The 25,727-nt window shown below is 35.1% G+C and overlaps 1 protein-coding gene across 2 annotated transcripts; it reads left to right on the forward strand.

The window, feature by feature from the left end:
* LOC110837373 (uncharacterized) lies at positions 1-25,343 on the forward strand. 2 transcript variants are annotated; one of them, XM_022079410.2, is made up of 16 exons: positions 3-209; positions 315-393; positions 815-1,008; positions 2,865-3,047; positions 3,622-3,955; positions 6,043-6,167; positions 6,958-7,198; positions 8,632-8,735; positions 10,516-13,792; positions 14,317-14,447; positions 15,621-15,806; positions 16,489-16,524; positions 18,628-18,752; positions 19,259-19,415; positions 20,876-20,965; positions 21,772-25,343. In XM_022079410.2, exons 1-16 carry the CDS (start codon positions 123-125, stop codon positions 21,793-21,795), a joined length of 5,373 nt encoding a protein of 1,790 aa, XP_021935102.1. In that variant the 5' UTR covers positions 3-122; the 3' UTR covers positions 21,796-25,343. The 2 variants fall into 2 exon arrangements, with proteins under 2 accessions (XP_087207309.1, XP_021935102.1); XM_087351183.1 differs by lacking the exon at positions 16,489-16,524 and having other exon boundaries at positions 1-209.
* The last annotated feature ends 384 nt before the right edge of the window (positions 25,344-25,727 follow it).

A 25,727-nucleotide genomic window follows, 5' to 3' on the forward strand; every position in this document is an offset into this window, starting at 1 on the left:
AAATACAGATAACCAAATGCATGTAAGTTCTGTAATGTATCACCAGATATGTGGGGGCAGCACAATTACAATCAACAATGTCCACGTAAACATTCGTGTTATTAATTGTCACGTTTACAGATATGTTTGCGAAGCTTAAAAACAAAATAGCGGAGGAAGTAAAACAGTCTCCTTTAAAGCTTTCTGCATCTGTACAGCAGCTGGCCCAGGTTTGTTTATTGCAACTAGCAAATAGTGACTTCCCAATACTGAGTCAAGTTTAGTATTCTTCGAACAGTGCAAAGGAATATAATTATTCGTTTTCTCTTGTTCAGGCAGTAGTGTCTCCGTCAAGTAGTTCCATTGTTGAACCTACCTCAAATGACCATTTTAGCATTGGTGATGAGACTGAAGGTAAGTGGGGTTGCAAGAAGGTACAGATCAAGTCAAACTAGAATTGACATGTTGCATGAAATGGGAGTGGACGTCTGTTTACTGTGTAGAACTTCACTTTTGGAATTAATATGTAATTATCGATGTTCACCTAAGATGAAGTAAACAAGAGAATAGTATTGAATTACACATGAAGATACCAGATTCTGTACATAACAAATTGGCTGAAGTGCAGATGCATAATTGCAAAAAGAAAATAAATTTATTAGTCTTGCCAAGAGGAGCAATAGATATGTACTTCTTATAAATAGAACTGCCTGTCTGCTTAACATGATCTGTTCGGTTGTGTTAAACATGTCTTTTTAGGATGTTCCTGCAGTTAGATATCTTAAGTTGTGTCTGATGGAATGAAAACTTTTAAATGTTTCTTCCTACTTTGTAGAAACACCAAAAAATTCACCTTTAAAGATTGAAGGATTCCAGTCGGTGAATTTACATGGTGAAGCTCTACTGTCTACTCCAGTACCCTCTGCTGGTGGAAGATCACGCCATTCTTCAACAAGTTCAGTGACCAGTGATGCATCTTCACTGTTTCCCACCTTTGAACCATCTGTGTTGAATTCACATAGTCTACAGGTGTGACAGAAATGTTCAAGTTACTGTTTGCTTCTTTTTAACTTTGTTATCATCGTTTCTTTATTTATATCTAAGATTGCATTCTTTTATGCATATATATAGGTTTATGCTAGAAATAAAATGATCATTGTCACCAGTTTCAGATTATGAATATATTCCTAGCAAACTCCTCAGTCCTTTCAGGATCGCATTTTGATACAAATAAAAACAAATTCTTTTCCTAGCCTTTCCAATTCACCACACATTATTGTCATATCTGTATTTATTTGAAAATTATAACCTCTTCAGATGAGACAGCATTAAATGAACAAGAGTACAGATATATACTCCAGTGAAGTACTTGTATTTTTACAAATTTTTCATGATTTTGCATGTCTTATTGACCTTGATAGTCATTTATTGGAGATTTAAACATGTTCATGCAAATTGAATCACTATCTCATGCAATTAATCTGATCATCCTGATAAGAAGTGATTAGTAGAAATTATGGAACTCCTCATTGTGCATTTTCTCATAGCTTCCCATCACTTTTGTCTTAGGTATAATATTCTCCTCATCTCTCTGTTCTCATACACCCTCTGTCTGTTTTTCCAGTAGTGTGGGAGTCAAGTTTCACTCCCATATAAAATGTCAGGTAAAATTATGATGTTATATAGAATAGAATTTATTTAGATTCCATAGATCCATCATAGGCCTAAGCCAAGGATGTAGAACATGTCATAGCACAAATACAATTCTTGTTTCTAGTACAAATATAAATACATAGTTATAACAGCTTTGACAGATTTTTGGAACTACAGTATTACAGCAAAATAATTATGATGAGAACAATCACCATTATTACTTACATATATTTATAAATTCTTCTACTGAGTAGGAGTGAGATAGGAGATACTCATTTAATGCTATATTTTAATGTTTACATTTTTAGTAAGCAGATGGGATTACAAAAGATTATGAACTGCATAGTAGCAAGCATTCCCAGAATTTATTTCTTCATGAATGCAAATTTGATTTGTTATCATTCCCAAGTATTTAAAACTGTTTCAAATGAAAGTGTTGATGATGATAATATATTATGGCACATTTGAATGTGTTATATCACCAGCTGTATTAGGGAATATTAAGTTTAATTTTGGCTTTATGCAAATTTTGAGTTATACAACACCAGTTAACTTTGCTAGTCAAGTTTTTATTGTCTTCTCCATTATGAAACATTATTGAAGTCTGTTTATTAGTTTGGAAATGAACGATGTTGACAGACATGTGACATTCCCTGTGCACATTCATTTTATGTAAGAAATGAAAATGTTTTTAGATGAATTAATTCATGAAGTACATAAGACAAAAACGGATGGCAACAGATTAAGGCAAAAGGCAACCCTGATCTTAACCTTTATCATACATTAACAGGGGATTTAAACCTCCATATTACAGGGCTTCCAGCCAAACTTTAACTCCAGGGTTAACAGTTTAGTGGTATGCTAGTGCAATGCTTGTTAACTGGACCATGAATAAGACGTGATACACTGTTGATAACGATTAATTAAGCACCGTGTCATGATGATGTATGGGATTGTTGATGTATAGCTATAGAAATTCTTTATTTTATTGATGAGGTACGTGGTTAGCTTCATGCTCAGCCACTACCCTCAAGAAGAAAGCTGCTGGGGTAGGTCCCAGAGCTTGTCTGGATATGGTATCAACAAGAAAAATGTCTGTCCCTGGCAGAATCAGACTCACTCATCTAGCTCATAACATAGTCACTTTAATCTGAGTGCTACCTTGGCTCTGCAGATTGTAAAATATCACAAATATTTTATTCTATTCATCATTTCTTGATTTTGATTTTCAGTCTGATCTAGAGTCTGCAAGTGAAGTAGAGGATTCCCTTGGCTACCAGTTGGATAGAATCAGTAAGGAACAGCTGTATGCAGCATACCGCAAGGTGCAAACACGCTATACAAAGTGCAAAGGACGATATGCAGATCTGGTACGACATTATAGAGAACTTGATCGGGAGAATGTTAAGGCAAAGGTACAAAACCTGTATGTTAAATGTATCATGTGACTACAGAATTTTTATGATTTTGGGTATGTACTGTATGAGAAAGAAACATTACAGATGTGAAACAACATTTTTTTATATAGGATTTGAGATTTTTGTGGCGAGTACAATAAATAAAATCTTCTCAGGCAATCAGCCGCGTCAACTGGTTACCGTAGTAAACCAGTTGATGTGACTGATTGTCCGAGAAGATTTTATAGAACATTTTTTTATGTTTGTTGGTTTATAGTTTAATTAGATAGGAATAGTATGACCTCACTGTATGACTATGAACAGTAGTCTATTTGTAAAGTTGCTGTATCTCCTAATTATAATTTTTATATATGAATCTTTAGACAGCAAAGTTGCATTTTACAGGCTTTCTTAATTGTGTAATACAGGTCAGTGTAATTTATAGATTTCTTGTGCACTTGAATCAGATTGAAAAACAGCAAAAGTTATTCTTTGAAATCTGATGGTGTTTGTAGGAACAAGGTTTAAGGCATCTCTTCTTCTGATTTACGGCACCTACTTCTGTATTAATAATGTTATACATCTTTTCCAGACTATTTTGGTGGAGAGTCAGGATAAAGCATTGCGAAGAATTGCAGAGTTGAAGGAACAGTGCCAATTAGAGCAGAAAGCCAAAGCTCATTTAGAAGATGCCTTAAGAAATGACTTGGAAGAAAAAGATCATTTGATCAGCACTTTATACACAAAAATAGAACTGTTAAAACTGAATGGTGGTAAGGAGGAACCTGATCCAAACAATCAGAAAGTGAATTCTTCAGAAAATCTGCTGATTGACTTGTCAGAGGGAGAGCCATCTATACTTGTGCCAATGAAACATCCTCAAGAGGATCCAGCCCTCATTAATGAGACAAATTTGGTACTGAAAGGTAAACAAAAACAGAACTGTGTTAATTGTCATGAAATCTAAAAAAATATACTCCAAACCAAATGGACAAAGATTACTTGAGAGACCATCATGTGAGTGGGGGAATATAGGCTGTGAAGGCGGCTACTGCATTGAACTGGCTCATGAATTGATTTTGTGGTGGTGATGATGATGATGGTAATAATAATAATGTCCCAAAATGTTACAAAATGTTCCACATCATTGTTTGGATGCTTCTGTGTCTTCTTAATCAGAGGTGTTTAGGCATTTCTGCGTACCATGAACCAGTCATATTTGCTAATTCACTTTTCTTGTTGTTTTTTTATTTGTGTATTGGCTCCCAACAGTTCACTATTTTTTAATAATCATCCTGTGATGCATTTTACAAATTTTGCACAAATTTTGGTATGTACCCCATGTTTACTGCATCACAGTCTGCCTCAGTCACTACCATATGGTGACGCTTCCTTTTACTCACTACACTTCCACTTATGTTTGAATGAACCATTTGTTCCTCATCCGCTAATAAAAAAATTGTATAATATGCTAACAGAAATATAACCACAAGAAAATAGATACTTAGCGGATAACCTTAAACCATTAACAGTATTGCCACATCTTGTTTTGATTTTACTATAGGTAGATTTGTGCTATCAACAGTTTTGCCACAACTCTGCCCTTTAGTATACCACCAGTAATGTGTATATTCAGTTCTCTTCTTTTTATTACCTGAAATATTTCAATATATAATAGTTTGAAAATATCTGTTTTGGATATTTCTGTGGTATTTTCTTATTATAGCATTGATATACAGTCAAACTCGGTTATAATGAGATTCAAGGGACCAAGGAAAATTACTCATTATAACTGTTACTCGTTATATCCGTTATTGTGGCTGAATGTTTCATATCGGTACAGAAAAATTTCATTCGTTTGTTTGACAGGTAGTTTCTCTCCCTAGGTCTTCTGATAATTCATAACATTAGGGAAGAGATAGAAGAGAGTATTAAGAGATTGGGGAAAAAACAAAAATGTCAATGTCTTATGCACCTACAGCATACGACATGCTCTGTTCAAATGATGCAGCGGTGTAGTGAAATCATTCTGCCCTCCCCCACCATGAGTAACCATTTAGAACACTATATTTGCCCTGATACCTGAGAGCATTCATACACCCTTGGCACCCCACCATGCAGGGTCTGCCGGGATTTCCACTACACCACTGGACCGAGCACTGTGCTCTTCATGAGTAGCATACCGAACTAAATGAGATTCTGATAATGGAATTCATCGAACCAAACACACTGTAAATGTCGAGTGTAAATATTGTTAAAAGGGTTCTAAATTGCTATCGGCAGGGATGTGGAAAGAGATAAGGGGGAGAATGTCATAAATAGGCAAAGCAATAATACATCTTAGTCCCTTGTACTGCAGTTCAGCCACTGCTCATTATAATGGCTTAAAGATTTGCTCGTTATACTTGTGAAGCTCTCAACTACTATGAAATATTGCTCATAAAATACATCATTTCCAACCAACTCTTTTCTGTTCACTTTCAACAGTCAAGATGTTGTTATAACTGTGCTCATTATAAAATAATTTTGACTGTACTTTGTTTACTGTAGGTCAGTCATTTGTTTGAGTCAGTTGAAGTGAAAAAAAATTAAGTTTGGACAAAGTAAGAGGTAATATATTAAGAACCCTGAGAGAAGCAGCAGTAGTGAAGTGATTAATGTATGTAGTAATCATAGCTTTATATAAATACCTATTTATACTACAAAACATGATTTGCATAATTGTGAGTTCAATTTTATCATCAGTGGAACAAGTAATTAATGCCATTGAACCATAAAAAATACATTTTGAAGAAAAATGTTTGTGATTCTGAACAAGTTGCTAAACCAAGAAATCCAGAAAAACAGAATTATGTTTATATGTAGCCATAACTGACATCTTTATAAAAATGTAAAGAGTGCAGATGCCTTGTTAGATTTTTCAATTTTTTTATACCGCTGCTCATTTTGCTGGTTCCTTATTATTTATTGTTTGCAAACCTAATATTTAACTGACGAATTTGTTATTTTACAGAGAAAGTTTGGAAACTTGAAACGTTACTCAGCAAATGTAAGGAATCGATCAGACGCAATAAAGAACGTATATCTCACCTCAGTTTAGAAAATCAACAACTTCTAAAGACCGTAGTGGATACAAAGGTAAATAAATAGAATTGGATCATGTGTTGCAGAATCAAGGGACAGTGAAATCTGATGTATAAAGAGAATTTAAAAAGTGTGAGAAGTTTATTGTTTTTCTTTATTCTGAGAAGGTACACAAAAAGAAATGTACTGCTTTTTTTTCTCATTCATCCAAGAAACCAATTGTCACTGAACAGGAACAGTTACCAAGTTGAGTTCTTGGAATTATGAATAGTAACAATGAGTGTTCAGTTTGCAGTTTAAAAAAATAATCTGTGTCAGTTATGTGTAGAAGAAATATGTGTTTACTGGAATCCTTTACTTGAGCGCATGTGTTTCAATACTTATTAGAAGAATATACTTAGAAGTAAGTGAAGATTGCCACAGCACTTCAGTTTCAAGAAACATGAGAAGGAAGATATTCACACTTTTGTTTAGATGAAATTTGGGACTTTTTACCCCTGGTGACTACATGAATGAAAGTCTCATTGGATATGTCCCTGCACAAGTACAGTTTTTGGTTATGACTTTGTGATACCATATTTCAGTTGATGTAGATGTAAATAGTTTACAAGAGCAAGGTCAGTCAGGTTTGGATTTCAAAGCTTGGGCAGTATGTACAAAAAACTGGATTACTGTTTGTATTTTGTTTGCTTATGTAAGACATACAGATGTATTATAACAGTGCCTAATTCTTGTTTTTTATTAAGTTATATTTAGATATATGGTATGAAAATTCTGTATGAGATGTTAGATTTTAGAATGAAGATGTTTATCAAGCTTGATTTTGTTTTAAATGCATTAACAGGCATCAAGTAGTGCACAGTTGTCTGCATTAACTCAGGATCTAACTGCAGCTCAGCAGGAGGTAGGGAAGTTGGTAGAAGAATTGGATACATTGCACAAAAGGGAGGAAGATGCTGCCCTTTCTTTGGCCGAAAATAAAATGGCAATCCATAGGGAATTAGAGGCAAAGGAGGAACAGATTAAATCTTTGAGAGATTCGTTAGCACAAATAACACATGATAAGGAAGCATTACTTGAAAGAGGTGAGTTATATATTTATATTATATTATGGCTTTTATAAATACTTTAATGTTCAAAACATAAATCTACTCCTGAATTGTTGTGGTAGAGCAGCAGTTTTTTTTAATATGTGCCAATTTAAACCCTGGGATAAGCACTTCCTCCAAATAAACTTAATTCTTTGAGTTGTACTGGCTTCCAGACTGTGTGTGCTACTGTAATTACAAAGATTACTTTGTTTTCTTTATTAGTTAACCCTTTCGTTAGTGTGAATGAGGTGGAGATAGTCTATTTCTTGTCCACGAAGAAGTCCTGACTTATCTTCAGTAGTTTTCTTCTTTTAGGACTGATCAAGATATCATTTATGGTTGAAAGGTAAACAGTACTGTGGGCCACTGCATTGTTGCCTATCATGCTTGGTTGGGTCTGAATTGAAGTGGAATAATGCTTTGATATGTGATACTCATATTGAGTTGCACTAAATTACACTCATTCTTAAATGTAGTTGGTGTTGTGTCATGAAAATAAAACTGTGTCATTAATAACATTTTGACATTGTTTCTTCAGCATTATTCTTTTTATAATCCATTCATCAGCACACACTCCAAGTAACAATGTCTCAAAAATCATATTACATATTTTATTTATTTTAATCATATTGCCCCTTTTAACATAGTGAATTTAATATTCAGAATATTTTTGTTCACAATTTGTTAAGCAGTATAATGGTTACTTGGTTACTTTTATGATGCTCTTGTAACTGTTGAGGTTGTGTTTTGTCATATGATATATGGCAGGATGATTGTGAACAAAAGTGTTAGAGAAAGGGAGGAAAAGAAGTTGTGGCCTGTTTTGTTGTAGTGTTCGTGGACAGACTTATGAATAGCACCATGCAAAAATGAATATATGGACTAAACCAGGGTGGCCCAAGTTTCTTCATTGCTTAGGCCAAGTCTAGTTTTGCTATTGGACCCAATAGCCAAGAAACCCTTCATGGAAATTTTTTAAAAATAATTAATTCATAAATGATGAATTACCATTGTAATGCCTATACTAAAATATAATTTTTTTTGAAATGTGCACATATTATTATATAGAGTTACATATATTAAATTTGAAGCTGTAACAGCTTGTATCTGACAAAGTTCTTACCTGGTGAACATGCATTTTATTGAAGGATTTTAAAGTCAGTAACATGTGGTACTTGTATGTAAAGCAGCAGACCTTATAAGAATCACAGTTTTTGTTTAAAATCCTCTGGAACAAAGAAAGTAATTGAGTTTGTGCTAACTAGTGATAAAATATAAAATAATTTTGCAGACCTGGTTACAAGTGGTCTCAGGTCAGGTGTGGCCCATGGGTCACCAGTTGGACTGTGCTGGACTAAGCTGTAATAGTTATATGTTGCTGAGTATATTACTTAACCAGAATTATTTTTTCCATCAATATTATATAGCCACCAGCTTGCAGAAGGAGATGACAGAACTGAAATCAGTTGCTGTTGCACCAGCAGCAGAAGGTGTTGGAAATTCTGAGGAAGATCGTCATAATCTCATGCAGGTACTGGGAAGCTTATGATTAACCATTTAGCATGGATTAATGACCAGGGTACATGGTCATTTAAATGTTCTACTTTACAGTTTCCCTTATTCCATACGTTCAGCTGCAAGCTGCACTGATATGGTCTCTTGTCACAAAACTAACAATCATATTGAGATGCTATTTGAATGGAACTATCATGAAGGCTCTGAACTTTTCATTTGTATAGCTGTAACCTTGAATGAAGGAGAGACCAACCAACCAAGCAAAGAAAATAAAGCTTCTATAAAGGCTATGACATCATAGTCAACATGTCCAAGCCTTCTTGATGTTGTGTACTTAGAGATTTAGAACAAAGTGCACTTTTAGATGAAACTGTAGATAATGATGAAATTGTTAGATGTAATTCAAATGAACAATCTGTATTGTTGCCCATGGTTGGAAAATGCCTCCCCTAAAACTTCTGAAAGCTTATGATTTAGTACAAAATGGAGATTAAATACCAGGTGATTCAAAAAGGACTTTACAACTTTGAAAGTGTATAGAAATTTATTCAGAAGGCTTACAGAATCGGTTGAGGTGTCATTTTGTAGCAAAACAAATCAAGTTTGACTCACGTTGTGATGTAGTACTGAATTACGTCACCGCGAGCGCAAGCGGCAGTGCATTTAAAAATGGCTCGAAAAATTTCTCATACCACAGTTAGACGAAGATGACCAAAAAGGACGCATTCACTTCCAGCAAGACGGCGCACCACCTCACTACCTCACAGAAGTCCGGGATTTCCTCAATAACCGTTTCCCAGGTTGGTGGATTGGTCGAACAGGGTCGATAGCATGGCCACCTTGTTCTCCAGATTTGACACCTCTCGATTTTTTCTTATGGGGTTTCATTAAATATCGTGTGTATGTTCCACCCTTACCTGCCAGTCTCACTGAGCTCAAAGCTTGAATCACTGCCGCAGTTGCAGAAGTGACACCGGATATGCTGGATTGTGTTTGGCAAAAAATTGATTTCAGGTGGGATGTCTGCAGTATCACCAATTGCAATCACATCGAACCAAAATGACTGTTTGAGGTAAAACTTGATTTGTTTTGCTACAAAATGACACCTCAACCGATTCTGTAAGCCTTCTGAATAAATTTCTATACACTTTCAAAGTTGTAAAGTCCTTTTTGAATCACCCTGTACAATGTTGACACAGAAAGCCGGTGAGAATTTTTAAAAAATAAAAATCATCTTTATCCCCACAGAAAATAGTAATTAGAAGGTAGAGCTCAATATAGATCTCATCTTTAAATAAACATCATTCAAGGTATATGCAGTGGAAATGTGGTGTAATTAATATCAAATGTCCATGCACCTAAAATTTTCTCTTGAAGTAGGAGTTGAATTTGCAGAACTTAATTATGATGTAAAGATGTAAAGGGGTAAAATAAATCAAAATGAAAGACAAGAACTGTTAAAATATATGAAAAAACTAATCAAGACTGGTAAAGTCAGGAAAAGATCTTCATGGAGAGGTTTATAAAAAAGTATAAAGTATAGTCTTGATTTTCTTATCTATTATGTTCTGGATATTAGTCTGTTTAAGTATATTTTTTTTATTCTGTTCTTTCATTTTTCACAATGGCTGGTAATGTGAAATTATACAAGTCTTCTACACACAGCTGTTTTATTATGTTGTTATGCAAATTAATTGGAAATATTCCAATTTTATAATTTTGTATGAAGAATATGGAGAACCTCATTATGGAAATCACTTTATTTATGTTTAATGGAAGTTGTTTTTTTTCCACAGGAGCTGTCTCGAGGAAAAGCACAGGCAGTGAAATTGCTTCAACAAGAAATGCAACAAAAATTAATAAACCTGGAAACAGAAATGTCTGATAAGCTGCACTCACTTGAACTAATAAACTTGGGGCTTGAAGCTGAAATTCAGACACTGAAACAGCAGGTTGAGGAACAGGATCAAGCAAATAAAGAACTGAAGCTTAAATCCATACAGAATGAAAGATCTTCAGCTTGGAAGGTCCATAGTAATTCTGAAGAGAATTCTGAACTAGAAGAGGTAATGAAGGAACTTGAGAATAAACTACTGGCTGCTGAAACAAAACTTGCAGAGAAGGAGAATGTGATCGCAGAATTTGAAGTCAACTCTAAACTAATTGCTGATGAACATAATAAAGAATTAATGTTTCTGAAATCTAAAGTTGAACTTGAATCAGCTGATAGATTGCAAGCTGAAAGTAAACTTTCAGAACGAGACCAAGAGATCAAGGAGTTGAATGACATGCATGAACAGCAACTTCAAGAGGGGCAAAAAGTGTTGGCAGAGGTACAGACACAGCTGCATGTGGAGTTGTCAAAGAAAAGTGAAGCTGAAAAGAAATACATAGATTTGATAAATAAAATGGGAAATATGGATGTTACTTTGAAAAACAGAGATGCAGAGTTGAATAGTTTATCGTCTGAGATAGCATCCTTGAAAGGGAAAGTTCACAATCTTGAATTAAAGTTGAATGAAGCAGTAGAAGAGTGTATGAAAGCTTTGAAGGAGAAGGAAAACCTTGGTTCATGTCTAGTAGGTAGCCTGAAGGCTGTTGCACAGTTGAAGCTTTCTCTTCAGACTTTGAGGACAGATGTGTATTGTAGCCTAAACTGCATAAAACAGGAAGTTGGTGGAATAGGGTCTGAAGTAATGGATGTGTTTAATCTGGCCAAGAAGGAAGTGGAGACTGTCAGCAAGGCATTGCAGGAGAAAGTTAATATTCACTCTAAGTTGAAAGATAATTTATCAGTATTAGAAAAACAGTTAAGTGAACAGGAAGCAAATATTAAGTCTGGAAGGAACTTTGAAGGAATGTTAGAAGATTTGAAATTGTCAAAGAAAAATTTGGAAACTGAGGTTTCAGAAAATAATGCTTTAATCAAAAAACTTCAGCATGAATTGCAGAATGTGATGAAAACTCTCGAGAAGAAAGAACAAGAAACATCTGAACTACATGACAATGTAACTGACCTTCAGAAGGAACTAACTCTTAAAACTAAGAAAGCTAATGAAGATTTGGCAAAGCTTGCAAGTGATTACAAAATTGAATTAGAATCAAAAGATATAAAGATAAGTGAATTAAAGAAAAAGCATGATAAATACAATAATAAAATTACAAGATTGCAAGGTGATGTAAACATTGCTGAAAGTAAATTGAAAAAAATCAGTGACAATTATAAGAACTTGAAATTGGAAAAAAATAAACTAGATGAAAAGGTTAAGGAATTAGAAGAACAGTGTGAATCACTGAAATTAGAGGTAACAGTTGTTATTAATGACAAAATGATGCTATCTGGAACTGTGGATGAATTAACATCTGTTTTGACTGGACACAAGGAAGAAAATTATGCTCTTAATGAGAAAATAGAAAGGCTGACTGATTCTTTAAGTGATTCAAGCAATGAAGTAACAGGTTTGAGGATACAAATAGGGAAATTATCAAATGGATTAAAGAAAGTCAATGATGAAAAACAGTCCCTGGAGGGTCAAATTGAGGATATTCAAGAAACAAAGTTGAAGGTTGTTGAAAACATGAAATTGCAGGAAGAAGCCTGGAACAATAAATCAGAATCAGATAAAGTAAAAATTACAAAACTTGAGATGGAATTTCAGTCATTACTGAAGGAGCTAAAGAATGAAAAGCAACAATTTCAACTTGTAACATCTCAACTAGAGCAGTCTCAGCAGAGAGAAATAGAGCTGTCGGCTGAGGCTGCGGTTTTGAAAGAAGAACTTATTAAAGCTATGGAAGACCTGTCAGATTTGAAATTCAGATTGGAGCAAACTGATCAGAGAGAACAACTCCTTTCAGCCCAAATGGAAAATATTAGCAAGGGAAACACTAGCCAAGGTCAACTACTGAAAGAAAAACAGGAACAGCTTGAAATCATGGCAGCTGAAATGGAAACTATTTTATCCAGATCTAATATTGAATCTAATCAGATCCTGGAAACAGAAGCAAAATTAATTACTTTGAATAAGGAGAAGGAAAAGTGGTTAGAAGAGCAATTATTGTTGGAAACAAAGGAGAAAGATATCAAGCAGCTCAATATTAAACTAGAAGAGCAGTTGAACATGGAATTGCAGAGGTCTAAATTGTTAGAAGAAGAATGTAGGAGTGTGAAAGAAAGTAATGATCTTTTGGCGAAGCAGTTTGAACAGCAGAATTCTGTTGTTGATAGCTTAAGGAAGAAGAATAAAGAAAATTATGAATTAAGTGAACAGCTAAAAACAGAAAAGACTGCTCTGGAAAATATTATTAACAGTGATGTTACACAAGAGAAAGAATTCACCGATCAAATTCAGAGTCTTCAGTCAGAGTTGATAAATTTGAAGTCAGAAAATGAAACCCTTACTTCTGAAAAAGAACTTGTGACACAACAGCTAGAGGAGTTGAGAAAGGAGCTTCAAGAGTCCATTTGTGAGGGAAGAGTAGCAGAGGAAATAAAGCTGAATCTTGAAAAGATTCTCATGGAAAAAAGTCATCTTGAAAAACAGTTTGGAAATCTAATGCAAGAGAAACAAATTTTAGCGCAGCAGTTAAATGATGAAGAAAATAGTAGGAAAGGAAAGCAAGAAGAACAGAAGATACAAATAGAAAAGTTATATGTGGAGAATAAAGACTTGCAGGAAAAGCTGGACAGTGTTTTGAAGCAAAAGCTGGATCTGGAACAAACATTAACTGCCACAACAGAAAATATGGGAAAACTGCAGGTGGAGATGGCAGAGCAGGAGAGATGTTGTTTGGTTATAGATGAACTGACAAAGCAACTGAAAGACACCCTACAAGAGAAGGCAAATCTGGAACATCGTTTAAGTGCTAAGATTGAAAACGCAAGAGGAGTGCATGATTTGGAGAAGATGCTTATGGAAAAGGAAGATCAACTGGGCAAGACCCTCATGGACGTCCAGAAAAAAGAGAAGCAATTTGCTGAGTTGGAAGATATTCATGCACAGAAGATGAAGCAGTTGGCACATGACTTTGAAAAGCAGCTGGTAGAAAAGGATGAACTTTTTAACTTGGAGGGTATAAAGTTTTGATAAGTATTGGAGAACAATATTTTTTAAAAATACATAATGATGCTTATTTGAAGCTCAAAATATAAAATGTTCATGGTTTTTGAAGTTGATTCATTCACCATTATTGCATCCTGATATAAGGATATAAGTTCATTTCTAGCATACTTAACATATTTTATGATTTCATGAAGGAAGGTAGGTTTATGGTATTGCCATGTCTATTTCTCGTTCCCTCTCCATTTTTTCACATAGACCTTCCAACAGTGATCTTGATTAGCAACATTCCCTTGCTAATTAGTCTAATTCCTGCTTTAGCATTTTGATAAATTATGTTTGTTCATATGATAATTATTGTTTTTAAATTTTGGAAGTAAACTTATTTGAATCACATAGTAGTTACGATGTGTATGTGTGTGATTTATCATTCACCCTTGAAATGTTACAATTCCCTTATCATATGAGTATACCTACTCCAAGACAGAGATATTAGTAACTATGCAAGTTTACAGATATGAATACTTTTGTTTGTAGAAAGGAGAGAGCAGGAAGAGAATCTACAAGTCAGAGAGTACTGGGACCCTAGTAAAAAATTACATGAGATGTCTGAGGCCCAAGGAGAAGCTTTCCAGCATGTGCATGTGCAGCATGAAGGAGGCATAAAGGTATGCCGAGTTAGATTAGTTTAATTTCCAAAGCAAGTGTTTTGTTTCTGAATATTGTGTATTTGGCAGGCATAAGTTTTATGGAGCTTGTTACTTATGTTGTTTTTAAATGTCATTAAATAAACCAAGAAAGAAACAATTGTATTGTGTGATTCAAGTAAGAAATATGAAAGTTAGAAATTAAAATCACCTAACAAGCAAAATATAGGGCACACATCAATGTAGCTCCCATTTATTTTATTCTGCACATCTCTGCTGTACAATGTCAGTGAGTATATTTTCCAAGAGAGAATTTTTTGTCTCACATCCATTCACACACCACTGTCTTTATTTCTTTATCTGATAAGTAACATCCTGATGCTTCTTTTAGTGGCTAGATACCCACTCTTTGTAAGTCTGGTAAACATGGAGGGTCAGGTAACACTTTGAACCTAATCTCCTGTACCATTTCCAGCATGCAGTCAGCAGTTTGAGGACAGGTATTGTCATGTTGTAGCCACATGCCTCTGGTTAAACCCCACAGTTTATTTTTATGAATTGCTGCTTTCACATGATTTTCAATTGCTTGCACAAGCTCATCCACGGCTGTGATGTTGTCCGGCATCACAATTCAATTTCCTTGGACAAGTGAAGAATATTCAGCACTTTTAATAATGTTTTAAATGTATTCACTAACTCATAGACTTACTGCTTGCTCATGCCACTTCACCATATTGAACCAGTATTTCATGATAACATTTTGGCCATTTTTCTTCTATTCTGGATTTAGAAGATGAATTATAGATCACACCTCAGTCTTCATGCATGACTGCAAGGGTGGTGCCATTTAGTATTCCACATCTGTACAAAGATGACATCAGCAGATGGAGCAGTGTTGCCAGCATACTTTACACATACAACATGACTAAATTTTTTATTGTGTTTTGCATTTCTTACAATTTATGATGATTTTTCAGTTCTTATTTGAATCATGCTCATATACTTATAACTTACTGTAGTTTGTAAGTTGTAACCTGTGAAGTTGATAGCTTCAGTAAACAAGCCAAAATGCAATTAGTATTATATTCAAACTAGAGCTAATATTATAATTATGATGAACTTTTGTGGTATAACAAAGCTTCTGCAGCCAGTGTAGGTGGTTAACTATTTTTGTGTTATTTGATGTTCATGTAGGTGAAGGATACCAAGCTGTGTGACTGTGGACATCGAATAGAAGAGCTGCAGGCTGCTCACCAGCAGGAACTAGTTGAAGTAGACAACAAATGGCATATGTGTCTGGAACAACAGTTGACAGAAGCAGAAGCAAGATATAAAGAGGAACTGACAGAACTCAGCAAAGAATGGCAATGGGAGAGGAAGGTACAGTTTTATTTTAATTTCTGTGCTGTGAGATTAGTCCTTCTCTGTGTAATGCTGGATATAATTGGCTCTCAGATAGTGCAGTCCTTGATGTAATAGAGCACCTCACCTTGTATGAACTCCTTCATTAACAAATCTGGATATGTGCACTGCTGTCAACATTTACACTTTCTCTGAACATTTTCCGTCATGTGTCACTTTGCTTCTTTTTGGGCACACTCATCCCTGCTCATTCTCATGCACCTCATTTTTGCAGGCGTATTCTCAAACACCTGCAATCTATGTTCCTCCCTCAGAGTGAGAGACCATGTTTTGCACCCATATAAAACAACAGGCAAAATTATTGTTTTGATAACCACTTCAAAGAAGAAATATTGCCTTACACACATTATTTTACTTTAATTTAGTGTCATATTGGGATGTACTTAATAAGTAGCTAGAAATCTTGAAGATTTCAATTTCAATAATTTTCCAATTTGAATACCTACCAGAGTTATAATTACTCCGCATTTTATAAATTCTTGTTATGTTGAGGTTACACAGTACAGTGTTTTGTCTTAGTTGCATGAATATTCTCATTTCACATTTATTAGGCATTATTGTTTGTTTAATCTGTTATATATTCTGTTTACTTTCAGTTTCCTTCACTTGTTTTAATTAATTTTTGCATATTTTATTGCAGACCCATGTTTCAAACACTGAAACAGCACAGTCTAAGGTAATTGTATATGTTATTCCTCAGGTTATTTTATTACAATCAGACCTTAATAATTCTGTATTAAATAATTAAGATTATCACATAATTCAAAGTCATTAGCATTTACACTCTATACACATAATGTGGGTACTTCAAAATTTTGTTTAACATGTTTATACCTGAAGATTTCCGTCTTCTGGGTTGTTGCACTGTGTAGTCTGGTCGATGTTAACCAACGTTTCAGAGGTCATACTGCCTCCATCATCAGGGCCCTGATGATGGAGGCAGTATGACCTCTGAAACGTTGGTTAACATCGACCAGACTACACAGCGCAACAACCCAGAAGACGAAAATCTTCATACTCACCGCTGTGAAAACCTCAAATCTTACATGTTTATACCTGACTTGAAATTTTTGTGAGTACCCACCCATTCAGCTTATAAATTTTTTTACCATAGTAGAAGGTAAATAAATAAATATGAATATTTCAATAAGATTTTTTTTACACATTCCTAGACACTTCTCTGCCAATACCTGAGTAGTATGAAAGCCATTTATTGATTATGACAAAAGCTATAAAAATAAACACCATGCCCTGTGCCATGTCTAAAATGTGTGACTGCAGACATTTAACAAAGGAAGTTTCAAGTAATGTGTGCCATTATGTTAATTTGTAATTCAGTCACCATAGTCATGCATGCAGTATAACATATTTAATTCAGATTAATAGTTTAAAAAATCAGTATGCATACCAAAGTGCACATTTTTCATATTGAAAGCTGAAGTTACTGTGGGACTGATTGCTATGTAAGTACTATTACTTGTAAAATAAATATGTATTTATAAATTGAGAAGTGCCTAGTTTGAATCTCAGCTGGGGCAAGTCTATCCTGACATAGAACTAAGATGGACTCCCCCTGCCCCCAATAAAATTCAGCAGAAGACTAAACTTCTGATCCTTTGAATATATACAGAGTAAAACCATTGGTACCTCAGCAGAACATCATTGTTCCATTTGCCCATTGAAATGCATTTGTGGCAGTACATCACAGACTCCAAAGGTTAATATCACTTTTCCTGGTATGTATTGTATATTGAATTTTTAGTACAACAGAAACATGTCAAATTGTGCACATGTTCCAGCCCTGTCTGCCCTTCATGCAGCCACTTGCCATCTGCTGTATTGTGTGCTGCATTCTTCGCTTGGAAAATTAGCCATTTTTTAAAATTCTGCCCAAAAATATTTCTTCCCTCTATTATGACCTACAGTATTCATCATCACCATAGTAAATACATACATATATCTATACTGTTTATTTACCTGGGGTCCACAGTGACCGCGCGGTCTGAGGCGTGGGCCTTGTGTTGCTTGGTCGCTGGGACCGTGGATTCGAATTCCACTCAAGCCATGGATGTTTGTCTGCGTTTTTCTGTGTTGTGCTGTCCTGTGTACAGGTAGAGGCCTTGCAAAGGGCTGATCCCTCGTCCAAGGAGTCCTACCGAATGTCTATAGATCAAGCCAACGAAAAGTTGGGATCCGCAGTGCTCAGGCACTTGAAGAACAGGTCGTTCCCAGTATCCCCAGTTTATTTACCTTTCATTACTGTTAATTATACATAAATATGTTTAAAAAGGACACTATCTTTTTAAGGTATGTAAAATTAGTGTCCAAAGAGCCGGGATAGCTCAGTCAGTATAGTGACTAGCTACGGGCTGGACGACCGGGGTTCGATCCCCGATGGGGGCAGGATTTTTCCTCTAGCCTCTGCGTCCAGACCGGCTCTGGGGCCCACCCAGCCTCCTCTACAATGGGTACCGGGGTCCTTTCCCGGGGGTAAAGCCGGCCGGGGCGTGATGCTGACCACTCACCCCCATCTAGTGCCGAGGTCAAGGAAGAGAGGCGCTATACCTCCTCTCACCCCAAACGCCTACATGGCGTATAGTGGGACAAACTTTACTAAAATTAGTGTCCATTTAATGAATTTTCATTGAAGTGAGTTTTAAGGATGAGGAGTTAGTGCAGCATTTCTTAAAAATCTTTCTCCTAGTTGCTACATCTTTTTCTTCATGTATATCATTTTAACTTGTGAGCAGAGTAGTACTGGCGTTCTTGTCATTATCAGGAGCTGGAGAACACAAGTCAGTTAGCTGTAGCAGCAGTGGAAAGTGGGACAGGAAGTATAGAATTATTACATCGTCAGCTGGTGGCTCAGACAAGTGAGCTGAAAGAAGTAAAGAGGCTGCACAGGTTAGATTTATTTCATCACTGTTTCTTTGTCTTCCTCTCAGTTATATTGTAAAGCTAATCCATAAAGTTTCCAGCTGTCTTGTATAATTGTGAAATTTCTTCTCTGACATTGAGGAAGTAACATAATTTAGAAGTGAAGATTTCTGTCTTCTGGGTTATTGCGCTGTGTAGTCTGGTCGATGTTAACCAACGTTTCAGAGGTCATACTGCCTCCGTCATCAGGGCGATGAGTATGAAGATTCCTGTCTTCTGGGTTGTTGTGCTGTGTAGTCTGGTCGATGTTTACCAACGTTTCTGAGGTCATACTGCCTCCGTCAGGGTCCTGATGATGGAGGCAGTATGACCTCTGAAATGTTGGTAACCATCAACCGGACTACACAGCGCAATAACCCAGAAGACAGAAATCTTCATACTCACCGCTGTGAGAACCTCAAGTCTAACATAATTTAGAAGTGTTTGAAAATATTTCTATGGTATTTTTATGTGAACCTTGATGATTGTAACAGGCTTGAAGTTAATGAATTACGTCATCTCTTATCTCTAAGAAGAACATCAGATTCATCAAAGAGAATGTCTGTACACTCAACACTAGAAGATGCTTGTACAGAGTTGGAGTATTTACGTAATATCTTATATGAATACATGATGGGCAAGGAGCCTATGGTAAGTACACTACTAGCAGTTAATAAGTGAGAATCAGTTTAGGAAGTCTTGAATGAGGCTGAGTAACAGAGTACTGTTAACAATATTTTGGCTAGTTAATAGATGTATAATAAATATGAAAGTATGGACTCAAGGAAAATATTTGGCCATATTATGAAAGAAATGTTAAGCCGATTTAAATACATATGGCTGAGCAATTAGTAGTGGAACCTAGTTCTTTTGAGTTTGAGATTGATGATAAAAAATTTCAAAGGTATAAATTGCCAGGTATTGATCAAATTTTGGCAGAATTGATACATTCAGAAGGTAAAACAGTATGTTGTGATATTCACAAAGATGTTTGTTCTACTTAGAATAAGGAAAAATTGATATATAAGTGAAAGGAATGTAATAATTTACGTATTTATAAAAAGTGCAGTTAAACTACTATTGTAATTATTGAGGAATACTGCTTTTATCATTGTCATGCTAGGTTTCATCCAATGTTCATCTCAAGATTAAAACCATAGAGAGGATTAAATTTGGGGAAAGTATTCTGCTAGTCACTTCTGAATTTTTTCTTTTCCCATCTCCTATCTAAAAGTGTAAAGATTAAACTGTACAAGACTGTAATTCTGTTTCTTGTTTTGTGTGGGTGTCATATTTGGTCTCTTATCCATGAGGGGAGAATACAGTTTGAAGGTGTTTGAGAAAAGGGTGCTGAAGAGAATATTGGAACTTGGAGTGAGGTTGTGACAGGAGGCTGGAGAAAACTGTATAATGAGAAGCTTCATAATGTTTGTATGTTAAATATATACAAAATTTGGTCTCAGACCTGGAGGTAGGAGACCACTTCAGAGATCTAAGCAGGCACAGGTGTAATGGTAACAAACTGGATCTTTAAAATTAGGCTGTGAGGGTTGTATTATTTTAATTCAGAAGAGGGACAAGAGATATGCTTATGGTAATAATAATGGACCTTCAAGTTTCATAAAGGGTATGGGATATCTTGTTCAGCTGGGCAGTTGTTAGCTACTCAAGAAGGATTCTGCTCCGTGGGATTAGTTCATGGAGTGAAAATAGAAGTAGAGAATGGTCAAAATGATGTAATGAAGAATTTGAAGTACTTCTGTTAGGATTGGTATAGTAGTTGAAACAAGGTTATAAGAGGCAGACATATACGTAGTTTGAAATGTATGTTACATGAAAGACATTCAAAATATTGGTCTAAAATTAGTTGAAAATAACCACTTGGAAAGAACAGACATGAGAAGATTATATTAAAGATAATTTTAGGAAAATAAATTGTACTGTGGTAACATTCTCCATTGGTGGGATTTAGAATCTTGCAATCTGAGCATTCACCAGACATTATTTATTCTGAAATCAATTTTTATAACATCGTCAAAAAATGAATGTCTCTGGTTTTAAGACTGAAACAGTCCCTTTATTAAGTACCATTGCTATAATTTGTTATTCAGGTTCTTGCTCGTGTAATTGCTGCAGTTGTAAAATTTGACACAGAGCAAACATCGAGAGTACTTCAGAAAGAGGAACAGAAACAAACCTTGGTAAGTTGTTAAATAGCAACATATTATAGTGGATGAAACATAAAAGTGCATTTATAGCATCTCATCATGTGCTGTCTGGGAGTTTTTATTTGTGCCTGTTTAACCCTTCTAATACTAGGTGTTTTTTTATGTACAGAATTGTATATAAGGTTGTTTCCTCACGATAAAGAGGTATGCCATGTGTGTCTGTCCCCACATGCAGGCAACTTGGTGCTGAATTTTTTTTTCATTCCTAATTTTATGCTGAGTAGACTGCTTTCAGAATGAAATGGTTCATCAGAAGTACATCTATAACATGGAAAGGAGTACACATGTTCACACTTATGCATTATAATATTTTGTTTCCAGGGAGGTTTCATTTAAGCATTGTAACCAGAATGGAACAAGAACATAATCTGTGTTGGCAATGCTGATATTTTTTTTAATATATAGGCTTTGAATTCCTAGTCAAAGAAATACAGTTTTTAATGGTCATAAAAATATGGATGCCTGTCCTAAAATTTTAAATGTATTTGCCTGTACAATTACTTCCATGTGACACCTGTACTCTTCATGAGGAAAAAAGTTAGAAAGAATGGGACTAAATGAAATGCTGATATATAAGCCTAGAAAACAAAGAAATACTAGCAACTGTATTGTAGATTAAGAGAGAGCTGAAGCTCAGAAAAGGTCTGTGGATCTGATTTTTGGATGTAGATTATACTGAAGATGATCCTGATTCCAACTAACATGTTGCATCTTCTTACTCAGTGGCTAATTTTATATATTGAAACAATGTCTTACTGTCTTCTGTTTCTTTCATGCAGTTGGGCCAGCTAGGCGTTCTATGATAGTTGGATACTCTGGTTAACTTCATGGTGGTACAACTTAACCAGCCAGACTGTCATGTGCTGAGAAGATGCAACAGAGTCTATCAAGGAAGTTGAAGTTAAAGTGCTTTTGATTAGAGATATCAGGAAGCAGTGCATATACTGATTTGTGTTAGATATTACTATGTACAGAGCTTTAAAAAGGAGCTTCAAGACCACACTAAAGGAAAGGGAAATCTTCAAGTAAATGGTTATGCCCCATATGAAGTACATGTAAGAAAAATGTTGAAAAGTATATACATTTTCTGACATTTGCAAGGAATTCTCTGTGTTGTCTATAATTTTATCCAAAAAATACATTTCATAACTAAGAGACCACTTTGTACATGCAGATTTATGGGTTTGCTGATAGGTGAAAGAAGGAAACTATAATGGCAAAATATTTTTAATGCTGTAATTACTAAAAACTGTCATATGATTTAATATGGTATTTGCAACATGTTTGTGTTAATTGGTTGTTTCCATACATGTAAGCAAAGAGAGCCAATATTATACAAGACCTCTTCAAGTGAAACATATTCAAGTATTGTGGTCAAAGGAGTAGAGGCTGCTGAAACACTGACTTTTGGGCACTGAGTCAGGCATACCATAGATGGACACACTTTGCAAATAACTTCTGGAGTTGATGCTTGAACCACTGCACCACTGTGGCCTTGATGTCTTTGTCTGACCCATGTGTGTGATCCTATAGCACTTTCTTCAGGGGGCCAAATATATGTAAGTCATACAGCAACAGGTCTAGGCTGTATGAAATGGTCCACCATCTTCCAGCATGTTCTGGACAGTGTGGGCCACATGGAATGTGTACTGTTGTGCATTATGATGAGTACCCTGGGATGCTTGATCTTGGTGGTAGAAAGGCCTAGGAGGGTTCTACATTAGTGCTGTGTTTTGATGGTGATATCAGGGTTCTTGAACTTTCAGCACCAAGGCTCTGAATGAGAACTTGATCATTGTTAGATGAATTCTGAACCTGGAACACGGTTTAATCATGTCACAGCATTCCCCTGTGGTCTGACACATCTGTTGCATTGCACAGTTTACGGTTGACTGCTGGTGTGCCATATACAAAGCCACATGATTATATATGATCAGCTGTTTCAGTAGCAATGCCATGAATGTTTTTCATTTGAACAACCCTCATAATAGCTTGCAAAACTCTGATCATAATTCCTTCAAAGTTATGAAAACATTTGTAGAAAGTTTAATATAAATAAAACTGTGTTAGTGTTTTAGGTAACTTGACTGTAATTTTATGTGATAATGTAAAGCTTCCATCCATATCTTGCATAAAATAATATTTCTGAACAAATTCTACAATCAGCAAACTTTTTTGAGTGCCTGTTCACCTGTACGTTTTCACAAGTAATACAGCAAAATTTTCTGTTAAAATCAAAACTTTGTTGAATACTGAATAATTAGCACAATACCAATTAACTCTTGCAACTGTTTAACATATATTTTGCTTTGAGTTATAAGCATATTTGTGAAGTAAAATTGTTAAAAGTTTTTTCATAAATTAAAATTTACTGTGCTAATATATTTAATCCTTTCCTAAAAAAGTGTCTTGTCACAAAACACTGTGTATAAACCTTATTTTTTAATGAACATGTAAATTATATGATATACATTTTGTAATCACAATGCAGTCATAACATTGATCCCAAAATGTCCAGTATCTAACATTAGTTCTTATCCTTTGGTCCAATCCAGGAAGTATTGATACAATTGAAATGTTTGGGTCTGTTTGTTGTTAATGGAATGCTTTTGTGCAGGGAGAATATTTAGTGGCTACATCATGGCAAACTTTTTTCCACCATGCCTGAACACTGCATTTCTTGCCATCTTTCCTAGTCAGTCACTTGCAGTGATAGTTAGTTGGCAGCAGTTTTATATGGTAAATTTTATTTAACTGTGTGACAGAAGATGTTTAAAATATTCCCCATTGGCTCAGATACATTCCTCCCACCTTCTAAACATATTCTGGCTTATACATTGAAGTTCTCTGGATATATGGGATACTTCAAGATGAAAGATTTATCCGAGTTCTTTAATGTTTGGATTTTTTTTGGTAGCCTTGTTTTTAAATATCCTTACTGACTAAAGATACCAGTTATGTTCCACAAAAAAGAAGTCTTGTACAGCATTGATCCGTACGTGAATGTCACAAAGAAATACAATGCTTCCTCGTCATCCATCACTGCTGACTTGCATCAGCCAACAATTGATTCCTGTGGAAAGGCTGTGCCATGGCGTAGCTGCCAGATATCCTCCCTGTAGTGTCAGATATTCTTTAAATATTGAAGATGTTGAGGTAGTTTTAAAATACATTTAGCTATGAGTCCACGTTTGAAAATTTTGCATGTTTCCTGGAGAAAGGCATAACCTTACACATCATAATTCGACTTTATATGAGGTTTCATTTGATTTAATAGAATATGGTGAAGTTATGTCATACATTTCTAGGATTTGCAGCAGTTTTTGAAGAGGAATTTAGAGGAAATGGTTTATTTTATAGCAGTTATGGTCTATATCAGTGTATGATCATTCTCACTACTAAGTTATATTAGTTATTTTGGTGCAGGTTATGGATTGAAGTTGTGCATCTAGGACCCAATGCAGTTCTCACCTATTCATTGTGATAGTTGTGGTGTGGTTGACAGTAACTGGGGTTCATCCTCTTGTGAACACAGTATTGGTCCATCAGATTTCATAAAAAACAGGGAATTTCATGACTAGCTTAGCATACTAATAGCTTTTCAAGAAGGACTGTGCTCCATGAAGTTAAGTTACTGTAAGGTACATTTTCAGGACTCTTCCATTGTTTGATTTATACAAGCATCACCACTTACACTGGCAGCTGATCTTTTAACTGCTTGCTTGATTATTTTTTTCTGAAAATATGACCCAAAAAAATCGTATTTATTTCACATTTGGAATATACCTACAAAAATGAAATTGTTGATGTGTTTTGATGCAGAATATATAATCATGTTGTACAAAATATTGTTTATATAGCTATAATGATTATTATTATTCCATCTATTCACCATTTTACAGGGTATTTACTTCTATGTACCTGAGAAAAACCTTGCCCATGAGGTACATAGTGCAGCAGCTATTTCTGAAATAAATTTGTTTTTTAATACGCTATATGCATTAAACAGATTTTGCGTGAGGCATTGTATATTTTATGTGAGCATCTTTTGAATGATGTGTGATCCTAGAATGGCGGTTTTCTGAAGTTCCCTAATGTCTTGTTCGCCTGGGATGTTGGCCAAATATGATGTTTATTATTATTATTATTATTATCATCATCATCATTAACTTGAGTTATCTTGGAATCACTTTCCATCATTTGTAAAAATTAACTTCTTCACAATCACAGCACACAAATGTCACTGCAGATAGTGCATAAACCTATCAAACATACCACAGAAGCATAAAAGCCCTATTCATATGCATTCTAGCATAAAAATGTATAAATAGAAGTGGCTTATGAAAGTACAGCAGATTTGTCTTCTACTGTCATCTGTAGTCTGATACATGCATTTTCTTCATGGCTGGAATTAACTTGGTTTAGTAATAGTAGGACAGAAGAAAAAATATTATTATTTATTAACTCTGGTTAATATTTTCTTGCAATGATTTTAATTTGAGATATCTTGTGATAATCAGGGCAATGGTTAAGCTTTGTCACAAGAATGTTTCAGTAATGTTGGTATGACATTTTTTTAAATTTAAAAGTAACTGCAGTCACTTGTGATATCATCATCTGTACTACAGAACAAGCAAATCTGACATGAAAAATTATAATGAAACAACAGAAACAGATGAATCTGAGTTCTTTGGCGCTGTAACCTTAACTTGATATATTGTACCTGCTCCTGATG

The sequence above is a fragment of the Zootermopsis nevadensis genome, unplaced genomic scaffold (genome assembly GCF_977971745.1).
Source record: "Zootermopsis nevadensis isolate Lab colony 2312 unplaced genomic scaffold, Znev_1.0 Znev_ptg000018l, whole genome shotgun sequence".
Classification (NCBI taxonomy): Eukaryota; Metazoa; Arthropoda; class Insecta; order Blattodea; family Termopsidae; genus Zootermopsis; species Zootermopsis nevadensis.

What these genes read in the sequence shown, in the direction of transcription:
- LOC110837373 (XM_022079410.2), top strand. Translation starts at nt 123, where the DNA reads ATGTTTGCGAAGCTTAAAAACAAAATAGCGGAGGAAGTAAAACAGTCT. An exon ending in TGAATTCACATAGTCTACAG is followed by an intron (nt 1,009 to 2,864) that starts GTGTGACAGAAA and finishes TTTGATTTTCAG; the next exon opens with TCTGATCTAGAGTCTGCAAG. An exon ending in AATGGCAATGGGAGAGGAAG is followed by an intron (nt 15,807 to 16,488) that starts GTACAGTTTTAT and finishes ATTTTATTGCAG; the next exon opens with ACCCATGTTTCAAACACTGA.